Raw genomic sequence first — 26,706 nt, 5'->3', positions numbered from 1 at the left:
ACCAGCTCAGAGAGCAACTTATTTGTTGGTGCATGAATGATCTTTAATTTGGATTGCCTTTGCTGAATGGAATATACTGTTTGTATGGTGCCTACCAGGTTCTGACTGCATTGAACAAAGCAAGGGCTCTAGGAGAGAGGAAAGGGGCGGGGGACAAGTAATGCAACACATTTTTCATATTTCACACTTTAATTGCTCAGGGCCAGAAAGGTCAAGAAGTAGAGGATGGGTCCACAGAATCTCTAGGAGGGTCAGGAATAGGAGATGTGGAAAATGAAGATCAAGGACCTCCTGGTTCTCCAGGGAAACTTGGACAACTTGGTCAGCCTGTGAGTATTTTCTCTCTGTTGAAAGAAAACACATATTTTGGAAAGGTTAATAGTGATCCGTCACACATGCATGAAGAGCTGGAACTGCACAGCCTTGCACACTGTCACCAGTTACACTTCTATGAGATGGGTTTTAGTCCAGCAGCTCAGGAGCATCCTACCTGCACTTCACATGTGTCAGTGGCCACACAGGGGCCTAGTGAGTGACAGCCATCAGAAAGCAAAGGCAAACAGCTGCCATGCCAACATACAAATGTTCTCAGAGCAGCAATTCCACCAGCTCCTTGGGCAGTACTGCAGCGCCCTCCCAGCTGTCAGGTTTGAACATGTACAAAGGTACAAGACGCACAGGCCTCCTTCAGTGACTTCTCTATATCCAGGATGTTTCACACTTCAAATCCTTGTGAACCATCAGCACAAGAGGCATGAGATTAAAGAGAGGTGCAAAACATCCCACTGTGCCATAGTGTTTGATATCGTTCTGGTTTGTTATTTTGTCACTGCACGGCACATCACAACTTAACTACTTGCTTTTCTCTTTTGTTATTTCTATGTTACAGTGTTTTATTTATCTTTCTAACAAAGATGTTTTATTTTAGGGCATTCCTGGTAAAAATGGGTTACCCGTAAGTACTCATTTATACATATTTTGGTTAACTGAATTAAGAAAAACATAACTTTTTTTTTGAGGCTCTACTACATTGAGGCTTAAGCAGCGAAGTGCTTTCTTCATCTCATCTCTTTAGAAGACAGTTCTGGTGCTGTAGTTGACATCCTCAGATTGTCAAGCGAGCAAAATCCAGGTCTCTAAGAGAAATTTATGATTTCCCAGTTGCAAAGAAAGAGGCATGGCATGGCATGGCATGGCATGGCATGGCATGGCATGGCATAAGCAACTGTACCAGGAATTCAGCTCTGGTGAGGCTGGCTTTTTTTGCAGAGGGGAATTTCAAAAAGAGGACATACTCAGACTCCTTCTTGGGGGGGTGCTTCACTGACCCTCCATAGACACATGCTTCCATGTTGCCTGCTCCTAACCTCAGCTGCAATTAACTTTGTAGTTAATTGAGAGTACTTTTGATTTGAGATGTACCTCTCACCCCTTTACTCTTGTACAGTAATTTGACTGCATCTTCTGCTTCATCATTCCTGCTTTCCTTTATCTGCGTTCCTCTACTTTACCCTTCTCTGTCACATTTGCTGTCTTCTTCCTGGGGTGTTCCTTCCCAGCTTCTCCAGACAACTCCCATGGCTGGGTCAGTTCACCACAAGCTGCTGATAGCCTGCACACGCATCCTCTGTGGTGAGGTACTGCTCAGCAATGCACACAATAACAAACCCGTAGATGTCATATTCTGTGCATGTCTCAGCTGCTCTTGTGTATCTGTCTTCTGCTGATGCTCTACTGCCTGGCTTCTTTGTTTCCTTTCTCATTTGTTTGTTGCTACCACTTTGTGCATCTTTCCCCTCTCTAAGACCTTACCACCCAGAGGTTGTCACCGTTCCCATGTCTGCTCCTCTTTTTCTATACTAATATGTGCCACTGCTGGGAGCTTCCTGACCCTTCCTTGTCCCCTGCAACTGAACCTCAAATGAAACTGGTGTGCTTTAAGATATTAGAAAAATAATTCAGTAGTCATTCGTTGCATGCATTATTGAGCTCCTTCCTGAATGCTGCCTTCAGACAGTGGTATGTTCAAAGAAATGTAGCTAAGTTTGCAAATATTTAGCCAAAACTCAGGCTATGTGTCTTTAGGGTGTTTTTGGACAAGAAGTTTATGTTTTACGTATTAACAGAAGCCTGACTACTTTCATGCAGCATATCTTCAAAGAAAATTCTATGAAACCAATATGTCTTAGAGAAAATTCTTCAAATGTAATTCAAATGCTTCAAAACCAATTGTCTTGTCCTTGTGAAAACAATCCTATTTTCTATCATAGACGTCTTGCGACATTGCCTTGTATTTTTTGTAGCTACTCTTTCATCCATGAGCATCTAGGTTCCAATTTTACATATACCCATGCAACTTTACTATTGGTTTGATGGGGCTTCACTCAGCAATGAAATTAGTATGTTCTACATTTATGTTGGTCATGTGTTTGCTACTTTTCTATGAATCCGCTACCCATTACTCTACAGGAAAAATCATCCTAGGAAAAAAACCCACCCTTCAGTCTTAGAGATACATTTTTCTCCCTAATGACTTTATATAACCCTTTTTTAAAATTAGGGCACTCCTGAAATTTTTCCAGTAGAGTCCATTACCACAGCTGTCCAGATTCCCAAAATGCCAATGGGAAAATACTATTTATTTGCCTTCTGAATATTTTCTTGAGTGTCCTAACTGAATTCATAAGCAGCCCCATTTTATAATAGCACTGACTTTAAAGCTGGCGGGAGTTCTTTCTAGCCAATGAACAAGCCTCTATAGGAAGAGCATATGCATGCTATATGTAGGTAATATGAAGATATAAAGAAGGGTAATTTGGGATTCATTTGACTGGTGAAGTTTAGAATGGAAAATGGGGTGAAATGCTATCTAGTATCCCACATTACCTGTCAGATGCATGTCCTCAGGAAGGATCCTAGTTGGTAGAAACTTAATAGATGCAGGTTGGTTAAGACAAAAAAAATGTTTTAGTAGATGATGGGAGCAGCCTTAGGTTAATGGTATGATTTGGTGCACTCAGAGCAGCAGCTGGAAGTAGTGTGTTACAAAGATTAGTTTTAAAAATCCTCGCCATCAGTGCTGTGGTGGTCCTGTTGGCACTCTGTCAAATCCAAATGCAGCCTGGGAGTGTTTCCATCTGTACCCCCCAAACAGGCTTCCCTGTCACTTGGTTGTAGGAAGAGTAGATGTGGTGAGAGGCACATTCTGGGCACTGCCAGGGGCATTCTATGCCAAGTCCCACACCTCCTCCCACTGCACAAACCAAGAGTTAGAATCTAGCACCCTTACATCCAGCCTCTGCTGCTAAGTGTACAGCTGTTCAACCAACATGAAAGAAAATGTCTAATTAAAAAGTTTTTTTTTTCCTTTTAGGGTAAAGATGGACTTCAGGGGTTGCCAGGACTGAAAGGAAAAGCAGGCCCAAAAGGTGAAAAGGTATGTGTCCTGTTAATACCCAACAATCAATCAGATACTATATATTCTTGGACATGTACTAATTTGGTACACTCTGAGAGAGAAACAAAAATATGGAATCACAGGAAGAATTTAAACATCCTACTGTTCATCCATGAACGGCTGGATGTCACCATAACAGAATCATAAGTATTTTTCAAGGATGCAAATAAACTTCATCAGTAGAAAAAGTTGGGAATTCACAGGAGAGCTAAGGAAGATGTATTGAACACTTAATAAAGAAAAGTCAGTTGTTGTCCATATCTGCTCTGGGCAACTTACTCTACTGGCTAAGTGATTTAATGGAAGCAGTACAATCACTCTTAGGAAATGAACATAATTGAAATAAGAGTTAAACCATCTGAAGTAACAGCTTGTATCTCTTCTGAGATGAAGTGAGATATAATGGATTAATCTATTATTAAAATACATGTTGTACACAAAGTTGATATACAGGTAGTAACTCCAAGTGTCAAATTAATAATCCCTTTCATCTGTTTAACAAAACAATACAGACTTCAAAAACACACAAACATGACCCATATAAATCTCATCTATTCAGATTCAGTTTTAAATGATCCAGAATCATTTCAAAGGTAAAATTAGTCTCCAGTACAGGAATCAGGTCACGAGATTGAATGGCAACCCCCCATCTCTATGTCCAGCTGTAATGGAAAGATGTGTTGGGCAGAGGGTTCTCATAAGCTGAAGAGAAGTAAAGGCATGTGGGGAGCATCTCAGGTACAGCATGATGGGGACACGCCTGCTCTCCTCTGGGACCTGTGTCAGGTACATGTTCACAAAACCAGGCAGCATGGGAGACAAACAGGAGGACTTACAAGTCCATGCAGAGTCACAGGACTACCACCTTTCAGAGGTTACAGAGACATGGTGGGATTGCTCACAACTGGAGTGCTATAGAGTGTGGATACAGGCTCTTCAGGAAAGATAGGCTGGGAAGGCAGATTATCAGTAAGACATTATATCAGTTGTCAACAGGTATTACAGGCACCTAAATGTCATTTGACACGTAGCTTCTTAGGTTTCCTTCAAATCTGCTTTGGTCCTTCTTGTGACCGGAGTTATTTCTAGGGTGCTTGGTACTGATGTAAGTAATTCATGTGTAGGAAGGAAACCATAAAATCAGTCAGGACGCTTTCAGTGGAAACAATGGAAAAGATGTTCAAATTATGGCTGTTTACATTTCTTCTATTTATAAGCTAGGGGCAAATTAGCAAATGCATTTTACTTTGCAGCTGCTACAGCCGCAGCTCCTGTTAGGTGACCACTCCAATCTTCAGCAACAAGTGCTGCACCTACACTGCCAAATGGAACAGGCCCAGGAACTGACTGATTTGCTGATGGTTCAGACTTGCAGGCATGGTCCCTGACAGTGTTTTGGCCTGTATTAAATAGACCTCGCTCAGACAATGCCTCAGGGGTAGCATCAGTTGTTAACTGCTCCCAGTATGCTGCAAGATGAGACTGTGCATAGGTTGGCTCTGTACTCCTCCAGTGCCATCCCAGTAATCTTTTTTCAAATACTCATGCTGATGGATTTCAGTATATTTCTAGCTTTATTTCATGCAAAATGCACAAAAAAACATACTCAAAATACTAGCTTTGAACATGCAGGGCTAAAAGGAGTCCCAGAGCCAAGTACTTAAGCACTGTGAGCCCAGCCAGGCTGTTCTAGCTGACCTCATGGCCAAAGGCCACCCAGCCTTAGTTTATTGATCAGAGTAGCCACCAGAAGGAGAACATTTCAGCAGCAGGAGAGACAGCTTAGCTGTAGAGAGCAAAAGTTATATTGGAAAGGAAAATACTCCAGTAGTCTATTCCTGATTACCTTTATGGCTACTTTAGTAAAGACTTCTTAAGATTAGTTTTTTATTTAAAAACTGGACTAATATTTTCAAGGGACACTTAAAAGAGACATTGTGAAGTTAGCAAATGAGTGCTAAAAATCCTAATAGGTTCAAAAGCACTAAGGAAAGCTGACAGTTTCATATGCAGAGCTTTGTCTTGGCAATACTTTAAACAGACACAATTCCTGCAGTAAAAACAGGACAAACAAGAAGACACTGCTCTGTTTCTCTATTACACATGTGAATTATTTTTAAGTTATCAGTTGTTCAGAAAATTGTTTCAATATCCAAATCAGTGTGATTTCCTAGGCCTGGCTGTGTTGGTAGGGTGAGCGAAGCTTTAAGAATTGATCTGTAAACACACACAAAAATTCAAAACAGTTATGCTGTCCAAGCACAGTCAACACTTTCCCCAGTATAATAATATCTAAATTTCAGGAACAGTAGTAGGATCCACCTTCTTCTTTCTGGTTCTTCTCATTGAAAATGGAAAGCCAAGAATGAATGGGGCACTACACATCAGTGGAGAGTGGGCAGCTGCCTGTCACTTTTCCACTGTGGTCCGTGTTCTGTGTAGAGATACAGCCATGAGATGCTCCTTGGGAATGGATACAGCTAGGCTTCCTAAAACTGGCTGTGACCCAAATACGAGATCTGGGGTTTTTGTCTTCCTTGCAGTGCACACAAAGTGGAAGAAATTGCATGAAAGCAAGCACCAAACACTGCCAGAAACTAATATAATAGTCATTGGAAAAAAAGTGAAGGATGTGTTAAAATGAATGAAGAGCATCTGTAAATGAACACACTGGCAGACAGGGAAAATAGCCCCAAATTAATTAAACACATTCTCTGTGGATCTGACTGAAGTATCACTATAGAAACCATTCGACAAAGCCACAGGGAACAAAGAGCTCAATGAATACATTTATCTAATGGACTCTGAAGCATAAAGAACAAGTGACCAAGAAGCAGTTAAAAGTCAGTGTTTCCTGCTATGTAACTGAATATGTGAATTTAGAGAATTAAAATGCTCATAAGCCCAGATAGCAAATTGGCAGTTTAGAGGGTAAAGCATAGATCAGTAGAGGCAAAACCTCAACTCTTGACTTGAGTGAAAAATACTGGACTTGAGCAGAAAAGTTATTAAAAGTCATAAACATAAGCTGAAGCAGTTCAAACTAACCTCAGCAAAATGTCAGAGGTGATGTAAGAAAGACAAAGTATAAGAAATGGTAGTAATTATGGAAGGAAATGACACATATTTGAACAGGGTCTTTCGTTGTGTTGGCAATAGGTAAAGGTCAACACATAGAAGAAGAATCATGTCATGGTGGTATTGAAAAAAGATTACAGAGGGTAGCAATAAAATCAAGAAATTTACAGATTGAGTACCATGGTGTGACCATGCTGACTACTTATTGATTTATTTATTTATTGGGAGGGCCATATATAATGTACCTTAAAAATGCAAGAGCCACAGTTAAACCTTACTCTGGAAAGACATATGTGCTGGCTAATGCTGTTAACACTGCTTGTACATTTGCAAATTCATTGCAGAAGTTAGAAAAGGAGGAGTTCTTTCTTCCATTGCCAATGCAAAGATCATGTTTCTTGGGAGCGTGTCTTAGAAATTAACAAAGTTCAACCCTGCTCATAGCATCTAAGCAGTCACTCTTGTGACTGGAAATCCACACAGATTGCAGCTAGTGGTTATAGTCTTTATATGGCTAAATCCTTGTTGATTTATCTTAATTCCCATTTCAGGGTGATCCTGGTGAGGGATTGCCAGGACCCCCTGGACTTCCAGGACCTGCAGGACCATCTGCTCCTTCCAGAGGATTAGTGAGTATTTGGGGTTCTCTGTCAATGAGCTCAGCTTGCCACAGAGGAATCCAGAACTAAATAGGAGGTTTTCTCTGGGAAAGCAGCCTGACTGCCACAGAGATAATCATGTTTTCTAAAACATTCATGCCGAAATGCAAATAAATGTCTGACTGAAGTGTGTGAATTCTGTAAGCTACATAAACACCCAGTATTCCCACTTTAAAATGTCAGTGGATGTGTGTGCTCTCCTGTGCAAAAGCAACAATATATGGGAGAACATGAAACAAAAATTTCCACAAAAAGGCATTATAAACCTGAATTATTAATTTCTTCCTGCTACTGAACAGAGAAATGGTTTGACAGTCAGTTATGTTTGCTGTCATTAAATACTAGAACACATATCAACATGATAACAGTGTTTGTATTTTGAATGCTCAGTACTCAGGCAATGTTAAAGAATAAGTTTCAAATCCATCTTTCTGCTGTACTTGGACTTTTCCCACTATGTCTATGAGGATACATGTGCACACAGCTAAAGAAGGAATCTGGCCTGAATTCTCAGTTCATGGTGTGAGAGCTGATTTTACACGTAGACATAATTCACCACTGACACAGTGGAAATCCTGTGGTGGACTTTCAAAGAAAACCATCTCTCACATTGGGTATTGTGAGTATTTCACAAGACAGTTTGAAACATATTCCACTGGCCAAAATGGATTATATGCTCCCCTGATTCTGGGCCTGTTGAATTATGCCAATATATTTCTGCAGCATAAAAACAGAGTAACAGTGTTCTGCTGCACTATTGAGCCTGCACTGATGCTGACTTCGATAGACCAGCTCCAGATCCCTAGGACAAGGTGCTCCAGTCCAACAGTTTCACCCAGTCAAAGGCCACTTCCATAAATGTAGCAGTGAACACCAAGTCCTACACTGCCTTTACTTTCTTGTTCTCTGTGACAGCAAGTTTCAAGGCCTTTTATTCTGTAGTGATGTGGAAGTCTCAGTGCAGCCAAGGAATGCATCCTCACCTCTCATGCATTTGAAACATTAGCTTTGGTACTGTGATAGGTAGTGCTTCTCTCTGTGCTTTTCTTTGTAGTTTGCAAAATGTACACAACTATGAAACTCACCAAGGACTAAACACTGTTTTCTCAACAGAAGGTTTTAGAAAGGGCTTCAGTATATTGATATATCTTTATAAAAGTCATCTTTTTGATTCCAGTTGCAGGAATCTCAGAATCTGGCTTTTTAAATAAGGGGCACATTGTAGGAAACTGGGGTTATTTGTAAGGTCTTCATTTTAGGATATTCTTAATGTTGGCGGGTGTCTTTCTGAAGTTAAAATTTTTCTGAGATATTACTTCAGTTCACTTAAACAGTCACATAGCATGTGTGTCCTGCAGGACAATTATTACTGTGCTCATAGAGCACCTGCAGGTAAATACAGTGCTCAGTGACTAGAGAAGAAGATGGTATGAAACACCAGAAACATAAGTTTTTGTTGTATTATAATTTATTTTACCGGTGACAGACTGCTGTAAGGATATTGATGGTAGCTGTATTTCCAGTAAATGTCAGTGATACTTGCATTAGTCATCTTTAGAACCAATAATTCAAAACCGAATTCTCCTAATTTCAGAATAGACTCGAACCTGAAGAATCAGGTTCTGGAGATACTGACAGAGAGACTGAGATTTTAAGGGTAAGTATATATTCATATTTCTCCTAATAAAGAGCTTTATTTTACTCATGCAAGTTGTAGAAGGTCAATTTCACAATGCAAGTTTTATACATGCTTAATTTACAGCATTTGTAGGGTTTCATTTCAAGATGAGAAAAGGCCTAAGAGCTTGTGAGTGGGGAAGAAGTATGAGACAGAAGCAGGCCAACAAAGAAATAATGGCAAGAGGACTTTTTAAAATGAGAAAATGCTTTTAATCTGACTATGAGAAGACAGTAAAGAGGAGAGACAGGTGAATCATAGATTCATAGAAGCACAGAAAGACCTTAAATGTCATCTTGTTCCAGTGCCTCTGCCATGGGCAGGGAAGCCTTCCACGAGACCAGGTTGCTCAGAGCCCCATCCAACCTGGCCTTGAACACTTAAAGGGATGGAGCATCCACAGCTTCTACAGACAACCTGTTCCAGTAACTCACCACCCTCACAGCAAAGAATTTCTTCCTAATATCTAATCTAAACCTACTCTCTGTCAGATTGCCCCTTATCCTGTTACTACATATCCTTGTAAACCAACCCTCTCCTGTTCTCTTGTAAGCCACCTTTAGTCAGTGCAAGGTGCTATATGACCCTAGTCTTTGCTTTTTTTGAATTTGGAGGACCTGTTTAAAAAAATAAGTGTGCCTGTATGACATGCTTTATGGTGCAGCTTTCTGGTGAACGGAACATCAGTAACCCTGCAGATTTCTGAGTTCCTTATGGTTCCTATGAAGTCCAGGATGCTACAGCATGGAGGCATCTGCTTTGCAACACAACTAGCGATATTTTTAATTCTCTCAAGCTGGTTTCTGCCTCTGGATTTCTTTTCTGTTTTTTGGGTTTTTTTCCTCAAAAGTGCTTAATGCCTTATTCTCAAGGCCCTTCAGGAGATAATTGCCACATGCTGGAAGTTAGCTATCTTGCCTAATATAGGAGCCTCTTTAGATGCCCTTTGTAGGTAACAAGACAGGGGAGTCTCCTGCAGAAGGCCCTGTTTACTGTACTGAAAATCCAAGATGACCCTCTTCCTGACAGAATCCTGCATGTGGCTCTAAGTCAGAATTAAAGATTTCCTGACTTAAAGTGCCATGGCCCAAAATTTCAAGCTCTCCATGTTTGCCTGCTAATGCAATCAGTAACACATATGGGCTTGCACATGAGAGGGAATAATTGCAAATGTACTGTTTCTCCTAAAGTAACATTTCATTCACTTAATTCAATTTAAATACCTCTGCTCATGTCTGTGAGATCTTTAGAGTGGAGGCCAGTTCTACAGCATTAAGCATGAATAGATATTATCAGTGCTCTAGCAATAACATGGTGAAATCTTATGAAATGGTAGAGAAAAAACCAACCGCTTCCCTCAGTACAATGATCCCTTGGTTTCGTTATGGTTAGGTCTCTTATCACCAGGTTGATCCTTAGGATATGTCTGAGATATTCACTGGGCTACAGAGAGCTGACACAAAATTTTTTGGTTTTCAATTTCTTGCTTGCTGATGCGTCCTATGAGGTGGCACAGGTCAGAGAGCACAGGTGAGGGAGGTCAGTGTGACCCCATGTAAGGATGTATCTGTGAAACTAAAATTGGTTCTCAGTGAAGCAGAAGTGGGGTAGAAACCCAAGCTGAGTTTTACGAGCCTGAACAGCCTTATGTGAGCTCTTTCCTGTTCTACGGATATAGAAATGAACCTGGCTAGGGTAATTTCTAACAGTCCTGCTGATTTATCCAGGGTCTTCCTGGGCCACCAGGCCCTCCAGGACTGCCTGGTCTTCCAGGAAAGCCAGCACCTGATTCAGGTGTAGGACCTCCTGGGTCACCAGGAGAAGATGGAGCTTCTGGGGAACCAGGCCCTGAAGTGAGTACCCTTTTGTTCACAAATATTGATGTTGTTTCTGTCCTGCAACACTAAGTTCTAAGACTTACAGTTTGTATAATTCTTAATAAAATTGGAGAATATTTTTAATTTAAGAGCTTGGATCTTACCCGAGTTTTTTACCAAAAAGAAAAAACAACACCAAAAACCAGAAAATTTTTGTTAATGAAATCACATTACTGCACAGCAGTAATGTACATTTGACAGACAGATACTGGTAAATCTGGACCAGAATAAATTAAAAGTAAGAATGCTTTTGCCAACACTGAATAAGACTAAGTATTAGTTTTCCTGTGGTGCTTTCAGGAAAATGAAGTTTGCTAAATCACCTACATAAGCCACAGAGAATTTCTAGAATAAACTGAATTTTCCTCTTTTCTCTTCCTTCCTTTTCTTCAGCTAGGTAGAAACACTTATTCCTGTGGACATGTGAAATGTAGTTCTACTGTAAAAAATGTTGCTAAAGTTCGACTTGCAAATAAATCCTCAATAAAGTGTTTTCTTCAGTGAAGAAAACCAATTTTTTTTAGCATTGAACAGCTCTGAGAATCCTCTCTGGAACTATGAGATTAGCTCAGTTGGTTGGAGCATGGTGCTGTTAAAGCCACAGTTGTGGGTCTGATCTCTGTGCGGGCCATTCATCTAAGAGCTGCACTCAGTGATCCTTGTGGGTCCTTTCCAATTCAGAATAATCTCTGATTCCATATATTTACTAATACGGTTCCTTTATTCCCTATCAGCCACCTGCCAGTAGAAGTTGTTCTCAGGACTAGATTTGGCCTGTAAATTCATGCCACCCTCAGGGTGAGTCACCATTTCTGTACCTGACAAGGTGTAATTAGCATATATCAAGGAAGTGTATGGGTGGCAGGTGTTAAAAAGGAGATCTCACTATACCTCAGTTGTCTTGGAGGATGTTTTTTTGAGGATAACCAAGTTGGGATTTGATACAAAATCTAAAAAGTGTTTGTCCATCCAGATGGAAAGCAGCATCTTTTGAGCAGAAGGAAATTAAGCACCCAAAATCTTTAATATGGGATTCAAGACGCATGTCCACGGGAAGCCAATGAAACCCGTTGTTCTCTACTGATTGTAATATGGATGGCAGTATAAATTTAAAAATCTGAAATAACAGATTTCATCTAACTGCTAAGCTCCCAACAGTACCTTTTTCTTTTCTGAATCCAAGACAGATGAAATTCTATTGAGGATTACAACTGTAATTTTAAGAAAATCCAGTTTCCTCAGCTGTTGTCTAGCACTGGCATTGCCAAAAGTGTGGATAACTGAGGTGCCTGGGGATTTCAACCCCTTCTTGTCTTTTACAGGATTGTCAACACCTGCTTGGATAGCACCATTATTTTTCATGCTAATGTTATATTTACACTATGCTGAGTTTTATTTTCATTTATTATTTTATTATTGTTGTATAGTTTCCTATTAAAATATATTTAAATATTGGTTTGATACAAAGCCAAACTCTCAGAAGACAAGAAATAAAGGTGTTACAACTTAGTGGCATGAGGTGCTGCACATTAGTCTTTCATAATGCTGTATCATCAGTTGGTCCAAAATACTCACACACATGTTCTAGAAATCGGGCTCTCAAGTGGCACCTGCTTTAGATTTACCGTCATTGCAGGGTCCTCCTGGCCGTGATGGAGTGGCTGGCCCACCAGGATGGAAGGGAGAAAAGGTGAGTTAAATGTCTCTTGCTCCTACTTCAGTGGAAAATCTTCGCCAATTCTAGGCTGTAAAAATCATAAACAGTTGTCCCTGCAACAGAAGAGCATCTGGCTTCAATATTTTTTAATGGAATCCAGATACTAATGGTTTATTAGAGCACATCTCAAAAGGCATATTCAGAAATCAGAATTTCCTATTGGATACTGTCTCATTTTCTGCAGCATGCAATATTCGATATGCAGTATGAACTACTCTGTTGTGATGTGCCATTCAAAAGCCAGTCATGACTGGGCTCAGACAGGTGAGTCTGTAGTGGGAAAGAGAGAACTCCAGTTAGTCCAGCCTGGCACAGAGTCACAGCACATTATGTGACAGGGGAGAAGAGCCTGAAGGAGCACAAACCATTTAATCTGGCAAACAGGAGACAAAGCCATGGCCTACCCTGGCTGGATACCAGGTGCCCACCAATGAAGGACTGATGGGTCAAGATAAGGACCAAGAGATCACTCAGCAATTACTGGCACAGGCAGAACAGACTTGACTTGGGGAAATTAATCTAACCTATTGCTAATCAAAACGCCATTTTAAGCACCATTTTTTTACACCCCACTTCAAGAAGGATGTGGAGAAAACCGAGGCAAAGACTACAAGACAATTTCATCCTCCAGTGAGCTTCAAAAACACATGTTACGTACAAGAACTTGCAAGTAAATTCCCAAGGGTACATTGTAAGGTCACACACTGTAAGGGAAATGAAAAGGCAAGTCTTAAATGACCAGAATATTGATTTCTTTTTATCTCTGGAGGCTGAAGTTTTTGAGTTGTGGTATCAAAAGCCTGAGGTCGGTAAAAGTGCAGCACACATGGGAACCAGCAGCTATCCAGAAAGTGCAGCATGTGTGTTATAAAGCAGGCACCTGAAACCTGGGTCCATTGTAATCAGTGGTGTGTGTTTTACATGAGGGAGCCCAAGAACAGAAAGAAGTCTAGCTGAAGTAAACTGAACATGAATTGTATATTATAGGAAGAGATTGATGTGGAAAAAGAAGCAATTGGAAGAGAAATTAATTTTTTTTTAAAAATCATAACCCTCAAAAAAAAGGACTAAAATATTTTGCCTCACTGAGTCTGTCTGCTGCATTGTGTATATTTGATAAAAGTTCGATTAGAATTGAAGCACTATGTATTTGCACCTGCTCAGTACAAGTAAGTGTTTTTTTCATTTTTGCTATTTCCTTTTTCTGAAAACCCTGCTTTAATTTATATTGCACTATCTGTTTTGATCATAATTCCAAATTAATCCAGAGAAGATTACAGGAACAACAGGATGCACTGAAAGTAAATTCAGTTTGTTCATTGGAGTGACACTTGACATGGAGTTTTGCCGTTGCTTTTAGAAAAAACATTATTTTACTCCTGATGCTTATTCATTTTTTCAGACTTTACTCAATAAATATTTCTGCTGAATGAGTAAGGACAGGAGCTTGCCAAAATAAAAAATAATTCCACTAGATTCAGAGCAATTTGGAGAAGAATTATTTGCATGCATTATTATTGTCTTTCTGTCTATTCCATGGACTAGAAATGGAAAAAAACTGTATGCAAGTAAAGTGTATAAAAGCAAACCTTGATAAAATCTTGACTACTTCAGAGGAACCTTAAAATTTTCCTAGTTGTCACATCCTGTGTTTGGAAGGGTGCTCTAGACAACTTGAATGGGACCAGTTTCCTGTTCTCTTATATCCCACAAGAATTTTGACGTTTGTGTTCGGAAGCATGAGGATGTGACCTGAAATGCTTAATTCTGTGTCCTCCAAACCCTTAAAATCTGCAGCAATAATTGAAATACAAGATTGCGTCCAGTCAGCATACCAGACCAGAGCTATTAATGTGTTCTTGTAATTCCTGAATTATAGATTGTTTTTGACTGAGAGGTCTGATGTTCCAGATTAAGGGCTTCATGTAAAGGACATCAAATCAAACAACACAGAAATCTGTGGGCATTTTTATTAAGGAAGAATACCACAAATGTGTTTTTGTTGCCTAATAGTCTTATTCTAAGTATTTAGGACTGATCTTCTTTTACAGGGTGATCAAGGTCTACCTGGTTCTGCTGGTCCAAAGGTAACAAAAAGGACAGTGTCTTTATAGAATGATGGCATCACTGTGATACAGCACATTACTGAAAAGGGCTGAGAAATCTTTAAGATTATTATTGTGTAACCTAACGAAGTAGGCAAACCTGGTTTCTCAGCTGGCCAGAATGCTTCTCTATGAAGCATGGTGTAGCTGGTTAACCTTGGCTGGATGCCACTCTATCACCCCTTCCAAGCAGGACTGGGGAGAGAGAATAAGATGGAAAACAATTTGTAGAGATAAGGCAGTTTACAAAAGCAAAAAGGAAGTAGAAGTTCGCATGCATATAAACAAAGAGAAAAAAAGTTTAATCTCTACTTCCACTTCCCATCAGTGAGTAATGTTCAGCCACTTCCTGGGAAGCAGTTGCTCTGGAAGGCAAACACTGTAAAATAATGAATGCCCCCCAGTCCTCCTCCCTCCCTTTTATATCTGAGCTGACATCATATGGTCGGGAATATACCTTTGGTTAATTTGGGTCAGCTACTTTAGCCTAGTTGTGTCCCCTCCCAGTATACTGCCCATACATCACAGCCCACTTGATGGGAGGAAGGGAGGAGAGCATGTTAAAGAGACAGTGCTGATGCTGTGCCAGTGCTGCTCAGCAGTAGACAAAACACTGGTGTGTTATCAACACCTTTCCAGCTACAAATGCAAAGCACAGCACTGTGAGGGCTGCTAAGGGAAAATGAGCTCCAGCTTAGCCAGAACAAATACACGTGACCAGAAGGTAGAGAGATGTGATACTCCCTCTCTACTCTGCCCTCATGAGAGCCCACCTGGAGAGCTGTGCCCAGCTCTGGGACCCCCAGCACAAGAAAGGCATGCACCTGCTGGAGCAAGTCCAGGGGAGGGCCATGAATATGGTCGGTGGATGACCTCCCCCTGGAAATGTTCAAGGCCAGGTTGTATGTGGTTTTGAGCAACCTGGTCTAGTGGAAGATGTCCCTGCCCATGGCAGAGGGATTGAAACTTGATGAGCTTTCCAACCCAAACCAGTCTGTGATCCTATAAATCTACTCACTTGCATCTAGATACGTATATTCAGTATATCAATAGACTGCATCTTTATTTTAGGGTGATACTGGAGTCACTGGATCAATAGGCCCCAAAGGAGAAGCTGGCCCTATTGGGTCTCCTGGAAAACCTGGACCACCAGGACCTCCTGGGCCTCCTGGGCCCCCTGGACCTCCTGGACCACCAGGACTAAGCTACAGCTTGGGATTTGAGGTATTTTTCTATTCTGAAGTTTGTTGTAACTGTGGATATATTTCCTCCAGAGTAAAGACAGTGACCACCTGTATATTTCATGGGTGTTTAAGGCTGAATTGATAACAGAGTAACTTGTTCTAGATTGAAATTTGCATTGGAGTGCAAATACAGAGATACATGTTGGTCATTTCTGACCTCATGACCTGTTCTACTTAGAACAAAAATGTTCTATTAAAAATATAAAATTGCAGATGTTACTTTTTCTACTTCTGAGGATAATACCCTCATCGCTTAAAAATATGAGATTGGGCAAGCTCAAGATGAGTTTTACATATAATTTGAGAACTGCTCATTTGGATAATGTTGTTGGAGCGGAAAGTGGCTTTGCAGTAAAGAAAGGCAAGGGAAGAATGCCCAGGTTCAAGAATTAGAGCTGCTGCATTAACATCTTTGGGAAGAGAGGTCAAGAAATTATCAATATCAATATTCATATTTGTGTCTTCCCTTTTCTTTTTCCTTTTTTTCCGTGCATCTTTCAATTCTAATTTAGCTGTTTTGCTCAGGAAAGTCTTTCCAAAGCTCTTTATGTCATGGGATATAATAAGGTTTGCACAGTAACACAGGGCAGTCTCATCAGAGAAGTAAAAATGTTTGACCAAAATTACTGGCCATCTGGAGAACTGCTGCAGTAAAGTGGTGGTGTTTAAAAGATACCAGTTTACTTGGCTGTTTCTCTTAATACCTACCCCATCTCTTCCGTATTTTTCTTTTCTTTACTCTACAGACACTTTGAGGTGTCACAGACCACTAATGCTTGTTTAGAGACCTAATTTGCTTTCTGATGTCTGACTAAAAAATGTTGTACTATATACAAAACTGGTTAATAACCTCACTGATGTCAGTGAATTTCAATGGACAAAAAATATCTCAAGCAGCTCACAAGTTCTTAATTGCCCGTACTGAAATTGTTAGCAAGGAACAGCATGAAGTCTAAGCACACAAACCTCCTCTGCCTTATCTTTGGCACACTACAAAGGCTGGTACAGTCTCTCCCCTGAATAAATACCTACTAATCTCAGAATGAGTAAAGGACCACTGGCAAATCATATCTTCTTCCCAGGCCTGGTCTGAGTTTTAGCCCAGAATGATGGCTTCTCTGACTTCCAGTCATCTTCTGTGACCTGTGAGGACCCATTCTTAAGAGATTCTCCACTTTTCCCTATTCACACTATTTGAGCAGAAGGCAACATGCCCCTATTATGTCAACAAAGAGTTGTCCTGAAATTAGGTGCGTAGGATCAAACTCTGCCACTTTTAATACTTAAGTCTCAGAGGAGCAAACTTAGCAGATGAGCAGGAGAGAGTGAAAACTAGGAGTCTCCTCTTTTATGGATGCATATGCAGAAAGATCTAACTGCAGTAACAGTATCTTGACTGGCTTCATCTTGAACTTTATCTAGTCCAAACAAAATTGGCATGAATGTCGTTTTCCTGAGAGGAATACTACTGTAAACAGGCTTGCTAGCTGTAGCTGATCTTTTGGATGCCCACCCCTGCCATCTGTTGAGGCAGCACCATGGTCTGCCAGTTTGTTAGGGTGACACTACCTTTTGGGTGGCAGTCTGTTTATTGCTGTAAGGCTGTTTCTGCAAAACACTCCTGTTAGCACTTGTTAGCATCTGTGATCAGCTATGTGCAAAAACCAAATGGCATGGTGTTTGCTGGCACTTATGCTTGCCAAAAGAACAGTTTGAGCTGCAGAAGGTACCTGGTAAACCCATTAAAAACATGCAGATGTCAAAAGAGATGATGTGTTATATAAAGCAGGCATCAAGCACTCTCTTAAAGGGAAAAACAGACTGGCACAGTGCAGTCAAGGGAAAGGACCCAGAAACACAGTTTGTGGTTTACCCTAAGCAGTGAGTGTTCGGTTAAAAAGGCCAAAGAGAATATGAGGAGATTTTCTGCTGGTATTTGATACACTCATTGCTGATGGAGGAGCAGAATGGAAGTCTGAATAACATTCAGTCAATCTCAGGTGAAGTGGCACAAATGGTCTTTTGCCTTGGTCCACCGAAAAGAAGGAACTGATTCCAGCTGTGCATTCCTTCTGCTTCTCTTACTCCTGTGGAGTTGGCAGAAATGGTTAGAAGAACAGGATCTATCTTTTGCAGTGGAGTAAGGTCAGCTGGTGTTTTCCATACCTTTGGTGTAAAGCTGTCATTCGATAGCAGCTGAAGGTCATCTAACTGGTGTCTCACCCTTTCCCTTTTCACCTTTTCCTGAGTGCATCACAACTGTGCTAAGCTGGGCCATTTCAAGTCACCAACGGGCAGGAAGATAAGTAGGCCAGGAGTATGCATCCTCTAAACATGGTAAGCTGACACAAGGGCTTGTCATCACTAGGAGGCGGAGATTCTCCTTTGCTCCTGTTTCTTCTCCCATCTGCAGACATTCTTGGCACATGCCTGCCCTTCACACGCACTAAGATTCAGTATTCCATCAATTCTTCTGCAACCCAATACAATTTACTAAAATTTTAGAGAACACTTGTACCCCAAAAGTAACATATTTTCTGCCATTTTAGTCATCTAAAGGAAAGTGAGGGGATTCAACACATGACGCTGATGTTGCAAATGAAGGCTGTATGGCTGTGAGTAACAAAGTGAAGAAAAGAAAGATTAAGATTTTCCCTTTTCAGAAAAAGGAAACAATTAAGCCAGCACAGCTGCAACTAAAACTACAGCTTAAAGCAAATGGACAGTTCCCGGCTGGCATGGTTCATCCAGATGTTTTGAAGCACAGTCTGACAAGTTTAGACTAGGCACAAGCCAAGGGATAGGAACATGATAGGTGCTGGGGCTGAAACAACAATTAGGGCAGCCTGCAGTTTTATTTCTTGGCTGCTTTGGAATTGCTAGCTCCTGCTTCTGCCATGGATCTGGAATGTCATAGAACAATGAAAGCTGGAGGGAGGTTGCTGCTTTCTGTGTAGTTTCCTGTAAAACTATTAAAAAATCTCCATGGGAAATACGGAGGCTGCTCTCAAGGACTCCCACTACGCGGAGACTTGTTTCTGAAGCAGAGGTTAATGGAAATGGACAGTGGGCTGAAGCAGATGACCTATAATGAAAGTCTCAGGTAACTGAACTTGCTTAGTCTGGAGAACACTTAACCTTCATCTCTGGAATGTTCCGAGGCCTGAGGTTCCAAAGCCCTAAATGACCTGATTGTAATTCAGTGTTGACACCGCATTCGACAAGAAGATGGGGCAGGCAGCCTCTGAGAACCCTTTCAACATAATTAATTCTACAATTCGATGGTGGAAATTTTATTTCTCCTCAATTTCATTAAGCAGTATTTTAGGCAGGAGTTCAACATTCAGCTCTGAGAATTAGGAAGAACCTTTATTGGTGAAAAGTGATTGCTGCTCTTGACAAACTGTTTGCAAGTTCTCCCTGAAATAAATCAGTTCTGGTAACCCTTACTAGTCATTAGTGTTTCCGTAGCTGGGTGGCAGGTAAATGCTACACAGAAAAATACACTTAAAAGTGTGCTTAAACATAGTACATGCTGTTTCACTTTTGCCTGATGCCCTTCTGCCTGAAGTCCTGGAGCAATGGTGTCAAGTTGGCAAGACAGTAAAGACCAGAGTTTCTGTAAGGAAGACCAACATGTTTTTATCACATTTGAGCAGAGCCTATCACCAGGACATCATCCATTTGCCTCAGAAAAAAAGTTAATGAGAAAAGATAAAAATATTTGTGTTCAGTATGTTTCCAGTTTTTACAGAACTTCAGAAAACGGAGCAGTTAAAAAAAAAAAAAAAAACAGAAAAAAACCCCAAAAGATAAATTCTTAAATTCTGTAGCATTTTGTCTTTTCCATTAGGATATGGAAGGATCAGGTAGCATTGACCTGTTAAGTGAATCGAGAATTTCCAGATCAAGGGGGCCAAAGGTAAGTGGGTGTTTTGGGGGAGGGGAAGTATAATTTGTTGTTTCGGTGTTTGGTTTGGTTTGGTTTGGTTTGGTTTGGGGTTTTTTTCAAAAAAAAGTTTCCTCCTTTCTGCTTTTTGGAAACACATAGCCCCAGTCAGCCATAGGTTGAAAAGGATTCACTTGCCCTAGAATGTCATTACAATAACTGTGTCCTCCAAAGAATTGGAATGGTATTTCTCTGATACCTCATTAGCTAGTGATTTTTAGATTCTGCTCTGATATATTTTTGAAATATTAAAGGGTGAAATGAGGGTTTTCATGTTATCTAGCTCTCTATTTCTTCTTTCACCCTAATAGATTCCCTTCTCACTTACGAAGGTGAATCACACATATGAAGATGAAACTGAAATGTTATAGTTTGACAACCAAATATGTATAATCTGACATGCCACTTTTAAACTAAAAATTTGCTCCCAGTAGTATGGCAGCAATGTCACAGACAAAGGGATACTTTTTTCTTCATCACTGTGTCTCAGGAGATTTTTTGCTAGTGTGGGCCACTTAAATCAAGTAGAGAACGTGGGAATATAATGTATCAGTACCTACCAGATCATTTGGATTTATTGTCATTCTTAACAATAGAAGGAGCTCCAGTGGTTAGTCTGGCAACAAAAGGAGACAAAGGCATGATCCAGTAGCTGCTTATGAGTCTTTGAGGGGCAACTATAAATATGATGAAGCCAAACTGTTCCTTGTAGTGCCAGATGGTGCAGCAAGGGACAGTGGTCACAATTTGCAGCTTGCGTTATTCAGGCTAAGCCTTAGGAGAAGGCTGTTCACTAGGAGCCTGGTGCAGGACTAGGGCAATTTGCCCAGGGAGGTTGCAGAAGATCTGATCTTGAAGTTACCAAGACTTTGCTGGACAGAGACATGACTGACCTGATCTGAAGCTGGTGACAGTTCCGCTTCAGGGGATGATTGGATTTGATAGCCTCCACAGGCCTGTGGAAGCCTGTGTCTGTGATTCCATGAATCATCAGAAACCAACTGAACCCTGGAGATAAGAGCGACTTTGAGCGGCTCTTTACTGTGTTGGCTTAAAGTACTAGTAATTGTGAGTCACTGAAGTTACAGCTGGTAGCTTAGAGAACTTTGCTTCCTCTTACGTATTTTCCTAGATATTAAAAATAGCGCAAAAATACAGTTACAAAAATAAGTATTGAATCTGTTAGCTGAAACAAGGAGGTGTCCAAAACCAGGGCTGGAATAGCAGATTCTGACCTGCCTTAGTCACAGCCTTACTCTCACATTTGGTTTTGTAACAGGCATTGTTTCCAAATCACTCAGCTATAAATATTTTTAAAATGTCTTGTTGCACTTGAATAAAATTTTCCTGTTACTGCTTAATTATTCTGCAAAGCCTGAGTCAGTAAAGAGGGTAGATGAGAAAAAGAAGATAAGAAAAACAAGAATTTTGCAGTGATTATGAAATTGCTTTTACATAGTTACTGGTACTGCGTTATGGGCCCTTTACACCTTATCACAACCCCAGAGTACCCAATGGTGTTTAGGTGAAAACAGAGTATCTGCTTCTAAGGGGGCTGAAACTCAAAACAGCTGCTAGGAAATAAATTACTTTTGTTGGCACCATCTTTGTTAAGATTCTTGTTAATCTTTAATCAGAAAGTAGTGGTTGTGTTTTGAAGTAGAAATATCAGATTTATTTTTTCTGATGACTTCAGCTCTCATTTCCAAGGTTTCTATTCTTTTTCTTCCACAGATCGGTGTAAAGTTTCATTGGTGTTTTCTCATCATTTAGCATTACCATTTATTAGTGCCTTCATATTCCAGATAAAGACAACTCAATCACTTCGTTGAATTCCTTTCTCTTCCATTCAGCTTTCTAAAATGACCAATAATAAACTGCTGTCGATTTCACCATCAAAGAGTCATAATTGTACTTTACAACTGATGCCACCATATAGAGATGAGAGGAATTCGAATTTCCAAACATTTTTTGAAATAACAATTTGGGACACTGCTTTTAATCCTAGCAAGACTGTGTTGCCTCTAAATGGTAGCATATCTTAATTTTAGCCAAGAAAGCAAATTCAAAAAATTATAAGCAGTTGAAAGCAATCCCTTGCAAAAAACGCACTTGGATAAATTTATTTCTAATATTTTCTAAAAGTATGTATAGTATGCACTGACAGCACTAAAGTTGTCTTTGTAAGCAAAAGAAATCTTTAGACCTTTCCATGATAACATAGAGCAAGGCAGTATTTAACAGAACAACAACCCTAAAACAATGCTTACATTTTATTGCTGTTATATTACAGGTCTCCAGCATTGTTTTTGTAACAGCTGTGGTCGTAAATTAAATTTTTGTTCTGAAAAAAATTTCCTTTGAAATGCCATGTGGATTTACCAGTAAATTCAGTGTATTTTTACAGGGTTCTGCAGGAAGATGTGGATAGCACGGACCATTAGGACCAAAAGTAAAAACACTTGAAAGCTAGCCTATATTGCTTTGGCATATATTTTTTTTGTAATTTTTTATTTCTATATTCCCAGAATTTGCCTGAACATAACAGCTTTCATTTAAGAGTCATGTACTGATTAAGTGTGGGACAAATTTTGTTCCCATTCACATTGGGTATCTATCCAGAATGTGTATAATCAGAATTATTTCACACCCAACAAGAGCAGTGAGTAAATACTAACTGGGCTGTTACATTTCATGGCATCTTTGCTAATTTTTTTTAGGACATTTGGTGATTTCTCTTTGTTGCTCGTTCATACACCAAGAGGTTACATATATGCTGTTGAAAGAGAAATCTGCATGAGGAGGCCTTCTAATCCCAGAAAGTGATAGGAAAACGTTCTGGAAGGTGCTGGAGGAAGAGGGGAGGAGCAATAACTACTTTGTCTTGGTTTTGATTTGAGCTCAGAAGTGACTGAATTTTTCCGTTTTGATGCTGCTACTGGTTGTGTAGCCCATGAGGAAAAAATGGAGAGATGAAACATCCCAGAAGAAAAGGGCAGATTTGCAGAATAGGTCCTTAGACAGGAAGAGATTTTTCCTATTCCTACATAAAGTACCACTCAGATTAGTAGTACAGCATGACAACACCTTAAATGGGAAGTTAAAGAAATTCAAATTCTTCATTGTCCTGGGAAATAACAATAGCATTGAAAGAGAAGGAAGTGGAAGATGAGAAGTGGCGGTCTCCATCCTCTCCCCATGAAATTTTCACCTGAACTGACACCCAGGATTAATCACTGACTGCCCATTGCCAGCAATAACTGCATGCACCTGATTCATAGGACAACAGCCACCAAAGATCTGGCCAGCCCCCTCTGTCTAGAGTCTGTAGAGCTCAGCTTCTAGGGCCAAAAAAAGTCCTTCCATTGGGTACTACTCCTGTTAATGCTGGATGACATTATTCATGAGCGAAAAAAATGGCGATTTGCACAACACATGTTGGTGAGTGATACTGCGGTGGACTGGCAAGAATAGATGTGCTCTCACAAGATGCTGCTCTGTGCACAGGAGTAGGTGTCCAGTCTCTACACTCAAAATACATTTTTTGTTAAGAACTTATTCTCTGCCCTTAGCCAGAAATTTTGTTTCAAAGAAATGCTGCTTCACAAAGATTTCAGAAATTGAGGTAGCATGATTCCTAGGATTTAGGAACTGGGCTGGAGCAGAAAAGATAGTCATAAACCTAGGCCAAGAGACTTCACCATCACCTCGGTTTAATCATTAGTCATTCCGCAAGATACAGGAGAAACAGAAAGCAACATGCTACTGCCTGACATCTTACAAAACCAGGTACACTACAGCAAAATTAATATAAAGTGGTTATAATACACTATCATTCTCATGGGGATGAATTTTACACCCACTTTTCATGATTATAAATGACTTCACTAGGCAACAGTGGCAAAATACAACAACCACCCACTTCCCAAAACCAAGAGCTAATGCATCATGAGGAGTTGAAGGTATAGTTCTGTTTCATGCATCCTTCCTTCATCCTTCAAATACCCCAGACAAGTACAGCTGTCAGAGAAGACCAGCTATGATAAATTTTCTCTCTTATAAGTAAGCATGGATCCAAATTCTGCTTTTGCTTTTGTTATTATGAAAAGCTTTTTTCATTAAAAAACAGTCTACAGTCTTCACACACTCTTGAGTATAAGAACTCCCAAAAAGCAGTAAGCATAACATTTGAGGCAATGACTGATTTGTTCCAGTTTATATTCTCTAACTCCAGTGAAATAAACTAAATTGGATGTTCTCTGTCTGTTACAAAATCAAAGAACTCTGTCTATTTAGTGCTAAAATCCTGCAGAATCAGTCCCGAAGGTGGAACAGTGCAGTGTTCATTATTTTGCTTTGGTTTGACGCAGTGCCTGGGTAGGTGGAGAGAGCAGCAGTGTGGGGGGACAGCGTTAGCTGTTTTGGACAAAGATGGTGAGTCCTTCCTGGAGGTACGAGGTCATGGCTGTGTTGGTAGATCTGGGGAACATTACCATGTGCTGATTTCAGACATCAAAATGAGGGTTCAGGCGTGCGGCTTGGTCGATGCTCAGCAAAAATAATTAGTCATGACCACAAGCTCTTTAGATGTGGGTGGGAACCGGGTGGTTAAAATTCCAGAATCAAATTACAAATGTATGCCAAGCATCACTTTACTAAAATGTACCTTGTTTTTACTGATCATTTTACTCCATTTGGATCCTTTGTTTTTAATCAAAGTAACATACATGTTTAAAATCCTTGCAGTTACTGCTCACTTTAATATTTGAGCCCTACTGTGTCTCTGTTTCAGGGAGAAAGAGGCAACATAGGTGCACCAGGTTCAAAGGTGGGAAGTTTATTTAACCTGATCTAAAATCTCAGTTGTTTCTTTCCTCAATTTCCTTTCATCTCTTAAAGCACTTAGGGGATAATGAACATTTCTTGCTCTGTCAGCGTATTAAAGCTCAGGATGGCTTCTCTGGGAAAACAAACCCCTTTCTCTGGTGAATTATGAGTATCAGGAGCCAGTGTAACCTGGTGCTTAAGACTTCTGCTTAAAATGTGGTTAAAATTGCATCTAAAAGGTGCTTGTCTTGGAAGGTGTCTTGTGAGGCCCTTTACATTTTCACCAGAACAAAAATGAAAATCAGCAAAGCTTAGACAGAAAACTAAGTTCCACATGCCCCCTACTCCTTCATATGGTGGTGTGGAGCTATCACCCCACACCAGTGTGCCCCACCCATGACACAGGTCTGTGCTACAGTAGTAGGCTCATGTCAATCGTTTTCCCTGTCTATTCTGCTTTGAACTTCTCCTGGAGCCCACCCCAAAACTCCAGTTTGGGTCTGTGCTGCTCCTTGCTGGTCGCTGTCTGACCTGGGTGTCTTTTGCAGGCATAAGCCAGCAGAGAGCGCTGATGTGACTCATAGAAAAAAAAAAAATAAAATAAATAAAATAAAATAAAATAAAATAAAATAAAATAAAATAAAATAAAATAAAATAAAATAAAATAAAATAAAATAAAATATCCTTCCCCTGCATTTGGGACGGCACTGAAATCAAAACTTGGTCTAAGAAACAAGATAAATGCAGTTATGCTTGCTGAGTATTTACAAGAATATTATCACAGTCTTCTAGCAGCATCTGCTTGTTTATTTTTAAAAAATACCAACAATGTAACAGGACTTTACTTGCCATAAATTCCATCTGCTGTACATATTTTGAGTGTTGTCATTTCACATAGATATTTGTCAGCATGATAATTAAAGCTGATGCATTGACACACAGGACAGTAGTTTAACTCTTCTTAATCAGTTTGATACAATAGAATATTTTCTTTACTATTATGACTACATGCCCTTTCTTCTGAGGTCCTTTTTCTAGTAATTATTGTTGTTTTATGTGATAGATGCATTTGAAATACGTGTATATTTTAAGTGGAATTACTACAGGGCTATTTAAAAAATAAGAAAAACAAGCAATTTATCTCTTTAGCCCTCAGACTAAAAAAGATCTTTGTCTTCGTGTATTTGAGCAATGAGCTACATTCTTAAAATATGGAGGGACTTAGAAATAAGGACGTCTCTGGATACATTAGTTGCAATAAAACATCTTACCTATCCTGGATCTTTTTGTCCCATTTAAATTTCATTAGGAAAATTAACGGGAAAAATTATTCAGCATTTGCAATGGTAGGAAGCTGTCCTGCAAGTACCAACATGCCTGAAATGACAACATTCTGTTGCAGAAATGCTGTTGGTCTGAGGTTATTTCCTCTGCCCATTTACCTTTGCTGCAGATAAATACTTATAATTTTCCACAAGCACTTGAGAGACTTATGTCCCAAGTACCACTTTTTGCTTAAATTCCATTAGCATTCAGACACCTTTTATCCTGCTTATAAAATTGTTTATGAAATGAAGAATAAAGTACTTCAGAAATCATACTTTATTCCTGACCCACATGCTTCACACATCACCGACAAAAACCAAAAAAAGCAGTGAGAATATCCTTTCTTAATGAAGTAGACACATTAAATCTCATGTGGTGGTACTATCTACTGCTAAAACCCAAAAATATTTTCTTGAAGCAGAGCAAAAAGCTAGAAACAAAACAGTATTTTCCAAAAAACAAAACAAAACAAAAAAACCCAAGCAAATTAAAAAAAAAACCCTCAAAGCCAAACAAGAAAAACCCCACACAAAACAAAACAAACACCAAACAACCCCACCAAAAAAACAAGCTAACAAACAAATAAACAGCCCCACTCTTAAAACAAAACAAGAGTAATTGGTCCCTTGGATGAATCATTAGGCTGCTCTGTGTCATTTCTTTTGCTCTTTCATATGACACAGAGAAAAACAGATGCAAAAAGTGTATCTCACTGTTTATCTGGTCCTTTAAGAATTTAGAGCCTTCTTTTATCCATTTTTCTCAGGGAAAACTGCATTATCATTACTG

The 26,706-nt window shown here is 39.8% G+C and overlaps 1 protein-coding gene across 3 annotated transcripts in view; it reads left to right on the top strand.

Moving 5' to 3' along the window:
• Positions 1 to 26,706, top strand: part of COL15A1 (collagen type XV alpha 1 chain) — a 116,005-nt gene that overhangs the window by 47,555 nt on the left and 41,744 nt on the right. For 2 of the 3 annotated variants that reach the window (XM_019285795.3, XM_010398566.4), the window contains exons 8-18: positions 201 to 329; positions 929 to 955; positions 3,374 to 3,436; positions 7,087 to 7,164; positions 8,789 to 8,851; positions 10,600 to 10,725; positions 12,386 to 12,439; positions 14,518 to 14,553; positions 15,643 to 15,795; positions 19,669 to 19,737; positions 24,557 to 24,592. In XM_019285795.3, the coding sequence (XP_019141340.2) occupies positions 201 to 329; positions 929 to 955; positions 3,374 to 3,436; positions 7,087 to 7,164; positions 8,789 to 8,851; positions 10,600 to 10,725; positions 12,386 to 12,439; positions 14,518 to 14,553; positions 15,643 to 15,795; positions 19,669 to 19,737; positions 24,557 to 24,592 (834 nt within the window). The remainder of the gene's footprint in view (positions 1 to 200; positions 330 to 928; positions 956 to 3,373; positions 3,437 to 7,086; positions 7,165 to 8,788; positions 8,852 to 10,599; positions 10,726 to 12,385; positions 12,440 to 14,517; positions 14,554 to 15,642; positions 15,796 to 19,668; positions 19,738 to 24,556; positions 24,593 to 26,706) is intronic. The other variant, XM_019285794.3, reaches the window with a different exon arrangement.

Source organism: Corvus cornix, chromosome 2, assembly GCF_000738735.6.
Source record: "Corvus cornix cornix isolate S_Up_H32 chromosome 2, ASM73873v5, whole genome shotgun sequence".
In the NCBI taxonomy this organism is placed as follows: domain Eukaryota; kingdom Metazoa; phylum Chordata; class Aves; order Passeriformes; family Corvidae; genus Corvus; species Corvus cornix.
This window is presented reverse-complemented; position numbering and strand designations above follow the sequence as displayed.